The 13507-nt window shown below is 41.9% G+C and overlaps 1 protein-coding gene across 9 annotated transcripts in view; it reads left to right on the top strand.

Moving 5' to 3' along the window:
- Nucleotides 1-13507, top strand: part of PPP1R12B (protein phosphatase 1 regulatory subunit 12B) — a 173387-nt gene that overhangs the window by 121174 nt on the left and 38706 nt on the right. The window contains exon 1 of one of the 9 annotated variants that reach the window (XM_007054304.4): nt 11706-12459. The exons of the other annotated variants lie outside the window; for them this stretch is intronic. Within the exon in view, the coding sequence (XP_007054366.1) occupies nt 12358-12459 (102 nt within the window). The 5' untranslated portion in view covers nt 11706-12357. Of the gene's footprint in view, nt 1-11705; nt 12460-13507 lie in introns of those variants that run through there. 9 annotated transcript variants of the gene reach the window in all.

The raw sequence follows: 13507 nt of genomic DNA, 5'->3' as shown, positions 1-13507 counted from the left end.
CATAATGAAGTGGAATTTTGTTGACTTAGTTAAAAACGTTTCCAGTCTCTGTAATATCCTGGGATCGACACAGCTACAACTACACTACATACTAAAAAGGCAGGCATACTTAAAGTATTTCAGATTGGTTCAGTCCTCCGTATCTCCCTGGTTATTTCCATACACAAATGGACAGGAAAGGTCATGGATGGCTGGATTGGGTAGGAGGCGCATGGAATCTGATGCATCCAGAGATGAATAGAATAAAACTTGTTTTAGGCATATTAATAGCTGCCTGAAGCTTTCATATATCTTTTTACATACTAAGCTCTCATGTTCTGGAAAGTCCCCTTTGGTTTAAAAGTGCTACATTTGCATCTGGTTATTATGTTGCTTTGTCCTTGGGTACACTTTCCCTGTGTGGCCCTTCAGCAATGTTCTGTAAACTTATGTTCCTCTTTCATTTATTTGACCTTTTACTACTTCATGCATCCTTGGTATGAGAGCTATCCTGAGGACGAGGGAAACTAGACTAATGTTTCCTGTAATGTAATCATTGTTGAATAGCTCTTAGTGGAAAATATTATATGCTGAAAAAATTCTGTATCCAGTGGCAGACATGGGCTTGGAATTTTAAGTCACTTGCATGAGCACTGTCCTGAATGGGAATTGTATACGGATCGTGTAAAGCAGCAGTGCTGGTTTTGTCAGGCCATGTTCAAATTTTAAAATTGCTGCTTCAATTTTCTGAGTAAAATGCAGAACTGACTCTGTGGCGTGAACCTGGATGTGGAAAGACAGGTTAAAAGGGTTTTTGTACTGTATTTTTGCTGCCTGTGTGAAATCAGCATTTGATCTCAGTCTAATTCCTCATGGGTCAGGAGTCGCACATGGCTAGGTTCAGCCGAGACCCAAGATTCTAACTGGCATGGAAATCAAACTAATGCTAGAAGTGAACCCTCCTCTTGAGCCTGAAGCACAGTGGGGATGATGGTATGAGGGAGTTCAGCACTGTCATTGCTTCTGAGCTTTATATCCAGAATTTAGAATGAAATTAGAACTGCAGTCTTTAGTAACATCTATTTTGGGCAGCACAGGCATTTCCATTCCAATCTTCCTATAACAAGAGGAGTCTATTTCCCACCAGGAATGCAGTTGTTTCTTTTGATTGCAGGCACCCAGGAGGTTGTTTTGCTGTAACTTCCTTTTGCTGTCTTTTCAGATGTTTGTGAATCTGACACTGGAATTCTCCCTCCAACTCTCTTCTTGTTCATTACACTAAATAAGTTGGGGAAATTCCTAGAATGGGGGAACAAATGTCCACTCTTCTAGTTGCTCTGTTCTAACATATTTTATGCTTGAATAATGAATAGTTTGTGCACATCATATTTTCTTTCAGTAGTAATCAAAGTCGTTTGGTTATCTTTGGAAGAGAAATGTATTTAAACTTTTACAGGTGCTAAGGACCAGTCACTTTCTTGCCGGTCATGTGGCTTTTTTATTGTTCTTTGCTGTGGCCTTTTTTCTGTATTTCTTAAAAACAAAAAACACAGGCACAGAGACACATACACCGCTTTGTCCAGAAATCTTGAACTTCATATGTGAAACAAGGGGCTAAGATGATGAGTTAGTTTTAGTGCTGATTGGTTTATGACTCTGTCTTTGTATGAGCAGAAAACAAGCTATTGCATTTCATCTACATTGAACGATGGGAGTATGTAGCATGGGGAAAAGTATGACTCCAGACGTGTGTGTTAGAGTGAGAGTGAGTGAGAGAAATTTGCTGTGACTTTGGGAGAGTAGGGAAAAATGGATCCTTTTCTTCCTAGACTGCAAATCTGCAAGACATACGATCAAGTCAGCTCATGGGAACACCGGACGAAAGACTATTCACTTGTACAGTTTGTATTCCATTTATGGGAAACTACTGCAGTGCCTTCACATGTTTACAACAGAGCCTAGCGCCAGCCCAAGAATTTTTTTGTTACAGTCCGTTCAACCCTCTGTTGCTGCACATAACCTTGTTTGGTTTTAAACAAACTTTGTAAGACAGTATTTGTATTAATTTTCCCTGTTGGAGTGCTACATCACCTTTTTCATTCCCTGTACAGTTACTTATCTGGAACAGATTTTAAATGTACATTGTTCCCATATAGTAGAAACAAAAGTAAGTTATTGTTACTACTCTTAAAGGAGACTTTCATGTATATCTTTTGAGAATAGAAGGGTAATGGTAATACAAGAAACATACATCATCCCAAGAGAATGAGTAAGTCATAAAGCTACCAATCTCAAAACAAGAGATCAGCCACTGAAACAGAGGATTATAATGCACTTCAGGCAGCATTTCTTTAAGGATGATGGGAATATGGGATAAACAATAGCATGTACAAGATTCAAACTTTTATTTGTATACAAGTCCACCTAAAGAATCTGAGAATGCTTTTGTGGCTGTTTACCAGAGCCCCGGTAAGGTATTAGAGACCTGTACTCCAGTTACCTGTGTTCCATACTCTCTGGGATTTAGTGTCACTGTAGCCATCCGTGTGTCTGCTTGTAGAGCGACAGATATTAATTTCAGAAGAGCTACGTCTCAGCTAACACTAGTCAGGCTTGTTAACCACCAATTATTTGCAGCCCTCATCCTCTACCAATGTCAGTGCCTCTCTTTCTGCACTGGAAAAAAGACACGACCTTTTCTCAGTGGAAGTCACTGGTGGGGTTTATTCAAAATATGCAAGGAATTATATACGCTGAATTTTTTTACGAAATCGTGATATTGAGGCAGTCATGCAACTCATTCACTTCTGACCACATCACAAACCTTCCCACCACCAAATTACCACCAGGTGCTCAATACAAACAAGTTAGTATACTGTCAAATTCAATATTGATCTCAATTCTCTGCATCTAGTTTTGTGTACTAAACCAGTAACACAAGAATCCAATTTAGGCAAATTTATATGTTAGATCTGTCTCATGACAGGTAGTTCAATTTTTAAATTAAATTTCCATGTATTTTCTATAAACTTCTTTGATCCCAACATAATTACTTTTAATTTTATTTTATAGCTGAGAGTAATGGCTTTGTAGCTTGGCCTATAGAAAGACAACTCCCAGAGCAGCTTAATTTCAATAGCTTTGGAATTTCCCCTCGAAAGAGTGTCTCAGGAATAAATGTGACTTTAGAATATTCTTGTGAACCCTGATTTTAATGTTGTGTAAAACTAACTTTGAATACAGATTTAAAAAACTTTCCATGAGTCAGAGCAAGAGTAACTGGATAATGATCATAAGTCAGAGCATCAGGCATTTAGCCTGCACTACTGAGTTCCAAAAATGATAGAGGTGAAATAACATTTTAATAGGGTTGTCGATTAATCGCAGTTAACTAGCGCAATTAACTCAAAAATTAATTGTGATTAAACAAAATTAATTGCGATTAATTACACTGTTAAACAATACAATACCAACTGAAATGTTTTGGATGTTTTTCTACATTTTCAAATATATCTATTTCAATTACAACAGAGAATACAAAATGTACAGTGCTCACTTTATTTTATTTTTGATTATAAATATTTGCACTGTAAAAATGATAAAAGAAATAGTATTTTTCATTTAATCTCATACAAGTACTGTAGTGCAATCTCTTTATCATGAAAATGCAACTTACAATTTAGTTTTGTTTTTGAATGCATTTATGTTTATGTAACAAAAAATGTAAAACTTTAGAGCCTACAAGTCCACTCAGTCCTACTTCTTGTTCAGCCAATCGTAAGACAAACAAGTTTGTTTACATTTATGGGAGATGATGCTGCCCGCTTCTTAATGTCACCTGAAAGTGAGAACAGGTTTTTGCACGGCACGGTTGTAGCTGGCATCGCAAGATATTTACGTGCCGGATGCGCTAAAGATTCATATGCCTCTTCTTGCTTTGGCCATCGTTCCAGAGGATATGCTTCCATGTTTGACGTTCGTTTAAAAAAAAAGTTCATTTCCTGAACTGTTTGGGGGAGAATTGTACGTCCCCTGCTCTGTTTTACCTGCATTATGCCAGATAGTTCATGTTATAGCAGTCCCAGATGATGACCCAGCACATGTTTTTGTTTTACGAACATTTTCACTGCAAATTTGGCAAACTGCAAAGAAGGTACCAATGTGAAATTTCTAAAGATAGCTACAGCACTCGACCCAAGGTTTAAGAGTCTGAAGTGCCTTCCAAAATCTGAGGGATGAGGTGTGGCGCATGCTTTCAGAAGTCTTAAAAGAGCAATTAAGTAAATGGTATTGTTTAAAAGAGCAAGAACCGAAGCAGAAACTACAGAACCCAAACCACCAAAAAAGAAAATCAATCTTCTGCTGGTGGCAGCTGACTCAGATGATGAAAATGAAAATGCATTGGTCCGCACTGCTTTGGATCATTATCGAGCAGAACCTGTCATCAGCATGGAAGCACGTCCTCTGGAACGGTGGTCGAAGCATCTTTAGCGTATCTGGCATGTAAATATCTTACGATGCCGGCTACAACAGTGTCATACAAATGCCTGTTCTCACTTTCAGGTGACGTTGTAATTAAGAAGTGGGTTGCATTATCTCCTAGAAATGTAAGGAAACTTTTTTGTCTTAGCAACTGGCTGAACAAGAAGTAGGACTGATTGGACTTGTAGGCTCTAAAGTTTTACCTTGTTTTATTTTTTTGTACATAATTCTGCATTTGTAAGTTCAACTTTCATTATAAAGAGAACACTACTACAGTACTTGTATTTTGTTTTTTACAGTGCAAATATTTGTAATAAAACTAAATATAAAGTGAGCACTGTACACTTTGTATTCTGTGTTGTTATTGAAATACATATATTTGAAAATATAGAAAACTAAAAAATTAAGTAAATGGTATTGTTTAACAGCGCAATTAATCATGCAGTTAATCATGATTTTTTTAATTGCGCAATTAATTGCGATTGATTTTTTTAATTGCTTGACAGCCCTATCTTTTAATGCAATAAACATTTAAATTATATTCCATGGAAGTGATTACTGGGTGTCTGTTGTACAGTTGAACTAGTTGACACTCTTATTGTATTTCTTGACGCAAAGCAAAACAATCTCAATGGTAGGTCCAAACTAAAAGATGAAGTAGCAGATTCCCTGCCCCAACCACTCTCTTTGCACCACTCATCCCTTCTGATCACAGTCCTCACCCTCATATTAAAACAATTTCCTCCCATCCAGGACTCTTTCTAGGATGCTAAAGAGAAAATAGGAGTTACTAAAGCCTGGTCTACACTACGGCGTTAAGTCGAATTTAGCCGCATTAGGTCTATTTAAAAATGACTGCATCCACACAACCAACCCCATTCCATCAACTTAAAGGACTCTGAAAATTGACTTGTGTAATCCTCCCTGACGAGGGGAGTAGTGCTAAAATCGACCTTGCTGGGTCAAATTTGGGGTAGCGCAGACGCGAATTGACGGTATTGGCCTCGGGGAGCTATCCCAGAGTGCTCCATTATGACCGCTCTGGACAGCACTTTGAACACCGATGCACTAGCCAGGTACACAGGAAAAGCCCCTGGAACTTTTGAATTTCATTTCCTGTTTGGGAGCATGGCAAACTCAGCAGCACAGGTGACCATGCAGTCCCCCCAAAATCGTAGCGCGTAGAACGTTTCTGCACTCCCCCATCATCTCCGTCCCTGAGGTTATCACAGAGTAGAAGGCAAAAAAACCACACTCGCGATGACATGTTTTCCGAGCTCATACAGTCCTCCTTTACTGATAGGGAACAGCTTACTGCATGGAGGTGTTCAGTGGCAGAGGCTAGGAAAGAATTAAGTGAGCTCGAAGAGTGGAGGCAGGATGTGATGCTGAGGCTAATGGGGGAGCAAACGGACATGATGAAGCATCTGTTGGAGCTGCAGGAAAGCCAGCAAGAGTACAGACCCCCGCTTCATCCACGCCATAACCGCCTACCTTCCTCCCCATGTTCCAAAGCCGCCTCCACCCATATGCCCAAGAACGTGGGGGTGGGAGGCTCCGGGCACCCAGCCACTCCACTCCAGAGGATGGACCAAGCAACAGAAGGCTGTCATTCAAACAGTTTGATCTTTAGTGTGGCTACAATAAGCAATTGGCCTTGTCCTTCCCTCCTCTCCCACCCCACCCGGGCTACTTTGTCCGTTATCTTTTTTTTTAATTAATAAAGAAAGAATGCATGGTTTCAAAACAATAGTTAACTTTATTTCGAAGTGAGGAGGGTGGCTGGCTTGCAGGGAATTAAAATCAACAAAGGGGGCGGGTTTGCGTCAAGGAGAAACACACAACTGTCACACCGAAGCCTGGCCAGTCATGAAACTGGTTTTCAAAGCCTCTCTGATGCGCAGCATGCCTTGCTGTGCTCTTCTAATCGCCCTGGTGTCTGGCTGCTCAAAATTGGATGCCAGGCAATTTGCCTCAACCTCCTACCCCGCCATAAACATCTCCCCCTTACTCTCACAGATATTATGGAGCACACAGTAAGCAGCAATAACAGTGGGAATGTTGGTTGCGCTGAGGACTGACCAACAGCGCTAGCGAGCTTTTAAACATCCAAAGGCACATTCTACCACCATTCTGCACTTGCTCAGCCTATAGTTGAACTGCTCCTTACTACTGTCCAGGCTTCATGAGCCATGGGAGCAAGGGGTAGGCGCGACCGCGACTGTGCGATGCTGCCGGCTGGGAGAGCAGCCTGAGGCAGAAGCCTCCAGCTCACAGGAGAGCAGAGTTGCAGCGGAACCGGTGGACCCAGGAGCTGCTGCTGTGTAGCGATGCCAGCTGCTGCAGGTGCTTCTGTGTCGAACGCTTGGAGGTCCTGGTAGGGCAAGGTATCTCAGGCAAGGCAAAAAAGCAAGAGCCCTGGACTTGTTACATGTGTCAACCACAGAAGTGCTATGGGATGTTACAGCGCTGATCAGAATGGAATGTACGGCTGCAAGACTTCTTCACCAGTGACAAAGGACAGGAATATGATGCACCTAAAATCTAAAAAGGCCCGCACATTTCTCAGAGTCACTACCCTTGGTAGGTTAGACTGTGCCAAAATAACTGGGTGGTGCATATTCTGAGCTAGTGTGTATTTCAAGCATCCAGGGGAGGGTGGTAAATTTGTAGTTGCCTATAGGAACTGGAACTGAAGGGCAATAGGGATTTCAAAGCAGTGGTTAGGAAGAGATGGGACAAATGCTAAGCCATTGGTCTCTTTCTTTGAATCTTGCCTACTCTTCAGTGTTTCGCTAGCAGACTTCTAATTCTCTTCAAAAAGACTTTCCCACTTCTCTCTTTTCGGAACAGTGTTCACAGGTGTTGTGGAGTTGGAGTTAGATAATCTGTGCGTCGTATGGGAACATCTTACAGACTGTTTCCAGCTTCCAGCACTGCGTCCCACTGACAGTGAAGGGAGTTTGCAGGGTTGTTGTCCAGAATAGATTTCTTCTGCTGGCTCCATATCCTTTGAAGACTTCTAATTTGCTCAAGGCTTGATGTCCTAGGAAGGGTATTTGTCTTAATGAATTATCTACGGTGGAAGCTTTATAGCTAAAAGATTTACATTTTTCTAACTGTTTGGTTAAGGGTTTCGTCGTCGTCTTTCTGGTACACGGTGGTGTTGGGTTAGAGTTCATCACGCTTTCCCCATTAATTATGTATAAGTCCTCTCCTTTAATCAGATCCACACAGTGGTTTGTAGGTATTGTTTGTACCCAACTTCACTTTAGCCTCTGGCCGCTCCCTGAAATACTTATATAGATGGGAGCACAAGACTGCATGAAATGGTATGCTGTCAGAAGCAGCTGGGCGTAATTAAGACTGCATTATATTTATACTTCAGGAATGATCTGAGTATAAAATCTTTTTCTGTTGCGATACTCAAGTGCTGTTGAAATGTTGTTGTAAAGGTCCTGTACCTGTCAGGGCTGTCTGTCAGTAGGGGCTGTTCATGACATTAGCAGAAACATGTTTTCTCTGAAATGCCTTATTCTGCAGATCACTGTAATTGTAGCTGTGTAAATGTTCCTAGTCACAATCAAATCACCGTGGAGAACAACACACATAGATACATAATACAAAGTATTGCTGCTTACACATGAGCGTATTTCAAAACAAACCAGGCAGAACACACAACCAGTCAGGTTGAGGCAGCAAGCCCAAACATTGAAGCATAAGTCTCTATCAGAACATGGTGAATAAAGTTAAAGTGAAAGCAAGTTAAAGAAGTATGGGCTGGATGAATGGACTATAAAGTGGATAGAAAGCTGGCTAGATCATCGGACTCAACGGGTAGTGAACAATGGCTCCATGTCTAGTTGGCAGCCCGTATCAAGCGGAGTGCCCCAACGGTCAGTCCTGGGGCCGGTTCTGTTCAATATCTTCATTAATGATCTGGAGGATGGTGTGGACTGCACCCTCAGGAAAGTTTGCAGATGACACTAAACTGGGAGGAGAGGTAGATATGTTGGAGGGTAGGGACTGGATACAGAGGACCCTAGAGAAATTAGAGGATTGGGGCAAAAGAAATCTGATGAGGTTCAACAAGGACAAGTGCAGAGTCCTGCACTTAGGACGGAAGAATCCCATGCACCGCTACAGACTCGGGACCGAATGGCTAGGTAGCAGTTCTGCAGAAAAGGACCTAGGGGTTACAGTGAATGAGAAGCTGGATATAAGTCAACAGTATACCCTTGTTGTCAAGGCCAATGGCATTTTTGGGTGTATAAGTAGGGGCATTGCCAGCAGATGGAGGGACGTGATCGTTCCCCTCTATTCGACATTGGTGAGGCCTCATCTGGAGTACTGTGTCCAGTTTTGGGCCCCACACTACAAGAAGGATGTGGAAAAGTTAGAAAGCGTCCAGTGGAGGACAACAAAAATGATGAGGGGACTAGAACGCATGACTTATGAGGAGAGGCTGAGGGAACTGGAAGAGAAGAATGAGGGGGGATTTGATAGCTGCTTTCAACTATCTGAAAGAGGGCTGCAAAGAGGATGGATCTAGACTGTTCTCAGTGGTAGCAGATGACAGAACAAGGAGTAATGGTCTCAAATTGCAGTGGGGGAGGTTTAGGCTGGATATTAGGAACAACTATTTCACTAGGAGAGTGATGAAGCACTGGAATGGGTTACCTAGGGAGCTACCTACCTACCTGACAAAGGCCTGGCTGGGATGATTTAGTTGGGGTTGGACTAGATGACCTCCTGAAGTCCCTTCCAACCCTGATATTCTATGTTTCTATGAATAGCAGAACCACAAGGGATAGATTCAGTTTGGATAATAACACTGGGGAAACTTAAAGGGAAACAGTCTTAAAAGCTGGGAAGAAATTAGGTAACTGTGTGTCTGAATGTGATTACACCTTAAAGTAGTCTCTTGCTTCCCTCCCTCTTTCTCCCCCGCCCCCCCCAAAATCCACTTTGCTCTGCTTCTCATGGGGTGGTGGAGAGTGATTCTCATGCTGTCCTTTCTAGCCAAAAATTAGATCTTGTCCAACAATTTACACTTTTTCTGTGCTAGTCCCACTTGCATTCTAGACGAGTAGTTAATTTTAATTGGCATATGTAGAAAGCACGGAACTCAGTGTTTGTTTTGGTTTTAATAATCAAGCTGTGAAGGTCACTGCCAATCACTGTACTGCACTTGAACTCTCAATTCAGAGCTTCCCCACCCCCTCCAGAAGAATATGGCCACGAATGGTTATGAATCACTGCATTGTTCCCGTGCAGTGTATCAGCATACGGTGGGAAATGAAGAAACAACAGAGTGCAATTCAGAGTTCTTTAACTCCACCTTGGTGACTAACATGGACTCCTTCAGACTTGTTGCTGTTATGACACCCTCTTATTGTGGTTGCTACACAGGATAGGCTAATCTGAATCACTGTATACTGTTTTGGAACCTCAAACTGCAAGACTTTGTAAGACAAAAACAGATGTGCCAGAGTTCTATGACCATCCATTCAGAAAACTGAAATAGCACTATTGCTAATTGTGATAGAAGCTTGGGAAATCACACATTCTCAAACACATGCTGTGTTTGACTGAGATCCTACTTAACACATGAGAGGACTTTAATGATAGAATCATAGAAATGTAGGGCTGGACCGAACCTCGGAAGGTCATCTAGTGCATCCCCCTGTCCTGAGGCAGGACCAACTATAACTAGGCTGTTCCTGAAAGATGTTTGTCCAACCTGAACTTAAAAACCTCCAACGGTGTCAATTCCACAGCCTCCCTTGGAAGGTTATTCCAATACTTAATTGTTATAGTTAGAAAGTTTTTCCTAATATCTAACCTAAGTCTTCCTAGCTGCAAATTAAGCTGATTACTTCTTGTCCTACGTTTAGCGGGAATGGAGAGCAATTGTTCCCTATTCTCCTTATAACAGCCCTTAACACATTTGAAGACGCTTATCAGATCCCCGCTCAGTTTTCTTTTCTCAAGACTAAACATACCCAGTTTTTATAACCTTTCCTCATTGGGCAGGTTTTCTAAACCTTATCATTTTTGTTGCACTCCTCTGGACACTCTCCAATTTATCCACAACTTTCCTAAAGTGTGGCATCTAGAATTGGACACAGTACTTCAACCGAGTCCCCACCAATCTATTTCCCACGTCTTACATACGACAGTCCTGTTAATACACCCCAGAATATTAGCCTTTTTGGTAACTGCATCACATTGACTGATATTCAATTTGTGGTGTGCAGTAACCCCCCAGATCCTTTCCAGCAATACTGCCCACTAACCTGTTTCCCTGTTTTGTAGCTGTGTATTTGATTGTTCCTTCCTAAACAAAGTACTTTGCACTTGTGTTTATTTAATTTCATTTTATTGATCAGTTCTCCAATTTGTCAAGGTCTGTTTTGAATTCTAATCCGGTCCTCCAAAGTGCTTGCATCTCCTCCCAGAGCACCTCAGGGATGCTTCATGTGTAGTTGTTCAAATAAATGGACGGTTTGTGCTTATTTGATTTGGATTTGAGTGGCATTTGCTCGGTTTATAAAGTGCATTTATTCAAATGTGCAAAGTGTTTTTTTCTTTATTTGCCAGCACTGAAAATTCAAAAACAGCCTTCCTAACAGACCAGTTTGTGCAATAAAGGCTGTATCCAGAACTGACAAGCCGACTGGGAGCATGCAGGGCAGGGTGCATGAGTTTGGAGGTTAAAAAAAAATCCAGGGAGAAGGGGCTAGCCAGCTACACACCTTTACATTTATTTATTTTATTTATTTTAAAAAAGCCTGTTTGAATGGCAGCACATCAGACAGCTCGGCTTTGCCTGCTTCTGTCTCTAACCAAGCTTTTAAAAAAAACCACTTGTCCTCCAAGTGCTGTTGTGCTCTGTGTAAGCCTGCATTCTGTCTAATGGTAGCCTGAATCATTATTCTGTTACCGTATCTTCCTAAGTAAGCAGCCTTTGACCTAGCCAGCTACAAAGTAGTAGCTTGGAATTTAGATTTTGCATAGTGTAATGAATTTGTCTGACCTCCAGCTCTGAGCTCTCTTCGCCATGGGAGTTTGCGTGTTTTCTTCTTCCTACAAGTGGCAGCCTAAATCCCAAGTTGAAAGTGAATCTTTGCCTTTGGCCTCCCTCCAGCATTCCTTGCTGAACAAGTAAGGATTTGGAATGTCAGAAAATAGCAAGAGGGGAGGGAAGATTGTGTGTGTGTGTGTGTGTGTGTGTGTGTGTAAAGGCTTCTGTAATGAGGAGGACAGAACAAAACACAACTTCATCTGGACTGCCCCTTTCTGAAACCGTGCTTGTTCCTGATTTATTCTGTTTTGTTTCTCTTAAATCATGCAGCTCAGCTCTGCTCTGCTGCTACAGCAGAGAGCTATCGGCCGTGCTGTGGAGTGAAAAAGGTTTCTTGCAAAAGCTTCCTATTTGGATAAAACTAGCTATTCCTCTGGCTTCACCCTTGTGGGACTGGAGGAGTTCTACCTACTGCAGTTATTGCGGGTCATCAGTAACATTCTGGCTTTGGATGATCCAAAGGAAACATCCTTTTGTGGAAGACCTTAAAGCAGGCTTTTATTCTGAGGGCGGTGCTGCAACACCCTGGACTGTAACGCAGGTATTCCTTAACACTTTCCCTTCAGCTTGAACAGGAAGAAGTGTTGTGGGGCAGCATTTACTATAAAACTACACTCTGATGCCTAAAAGTACCACACTGCAAACAGCAGGCTTTTTAAAATTACCATAACTGCATTAATGATTTAATTTGTTTGATCTGACTTGGGAGAAGGAACTACCCAGCAGCACATAGCGGAAGGAAAGTGAAGACTTGGACTTCATTGCTGCTTGCAGAGGTGTTACTATCCCCCTCCTGCCTCGGAGGGACCATGTCGTCCTTATACACCAGGAGCAAGGAGTTCACCCGAAACAGGAAGTCTCAGTCCGACTCTCCCCCGTCGTCTCCCTCCCCGATTGCAAAGACGCTCAGAGTAAGCAGCGTTTTCGTTACTGTATTCCATTGTGACCTCCTCAGCGCTGGTTACAGCCAGAGATTAATGATGTCAGTCTGTCCTCTTGTAGTGGGAGACCTAAGTACATGGTTTACTTCTCTGCACAGTGTGACAGTATGAAATAAACTCAGGAAAGCTCCTGTGTAGCAACAGGTTTGAATCCTGTAAAAAGGTATTCTCCGCAGTCCCCATGCGGTAGTTACTTGGCTGAATAATTAGAGAATCTTTGTCACCCTATCTGTGTCTGCTTTCTGTTTCTTCACAGTGGGCACAAACCTTTGTACATTAAATGGCTGAAAGCTTTGCTAGCAAAAAGTGTTTGAAGTGGAAATGAGGCAAAACCTGAACAGCTTGTTAAACTACACTTCATTTTTTCACATGCACTTAAATATTGTGAATGCACTGAAGTTTGCTGTACAACTGGGCTCAGCCTCTTCAGCTCTGTGAAGTGAGACATACCCGAGTCATTTTAAAAAACTTTGAAAATAGTCTCCTGGTGGAGATGACTAGGTGGAGGTGGCTGTAATTTTGCACTGTCCCATTCCTTCTAATCGCTGCATTTGGAGATGACCCCTCTGACAGCTTTTAATAATACTTTCAAAATTAATGTAATAGAAACTTTTACAGTCGCATTGCTAGTGGCTTTGGAGTTGTGTGAAAAATACTCTCCAGGGGTCCACATTGTTAGGTAGGCAGCATGCCCTTGGTCTAAAGATTTTATGCACACCGTATCTAGCAGGAAAACTTTGGCTGAAGAGGTGAAACGAATCTCTAGGTAGCCTGAAGTGGTCACAGAAGACTAATATGCACTTGTCTCTCTACATTTTAATGACCTAATAGCTCTTCAGAAAGATGGGAAAGGCCATTGAAACCACTATCTCCTTATGGGAAACAGTCATTGACACTATAAATCTTTAGCTGCTTGCCCCGGGTGGTTAAATTTAATCCTGTAGTGCTGGGAGTCAGTCTCCAATGCTGGCAATCAGTTCTATTACTGTATCTACTGGGACCTTCTAGATGCTTATTG

Source organism: Chelonia mydas, chromosome 21 (assembly GCF_015237465.2).
Source record: "Chelonia mydas isolate rCheMyd1 chromosome 21, rCheMyd1.pri.v2, whole genome shotgun sequence".
Lineage (NCBI taxonomy): Eukaryota > Metazoa > Chordata > Testudines > Cheloniidae > Chelonia > Chelonia mydas.
Note: the sequence above shows the minus strand (reverse complement) of the source record. Positions and strands in the feature narration are given on the sequence as shown.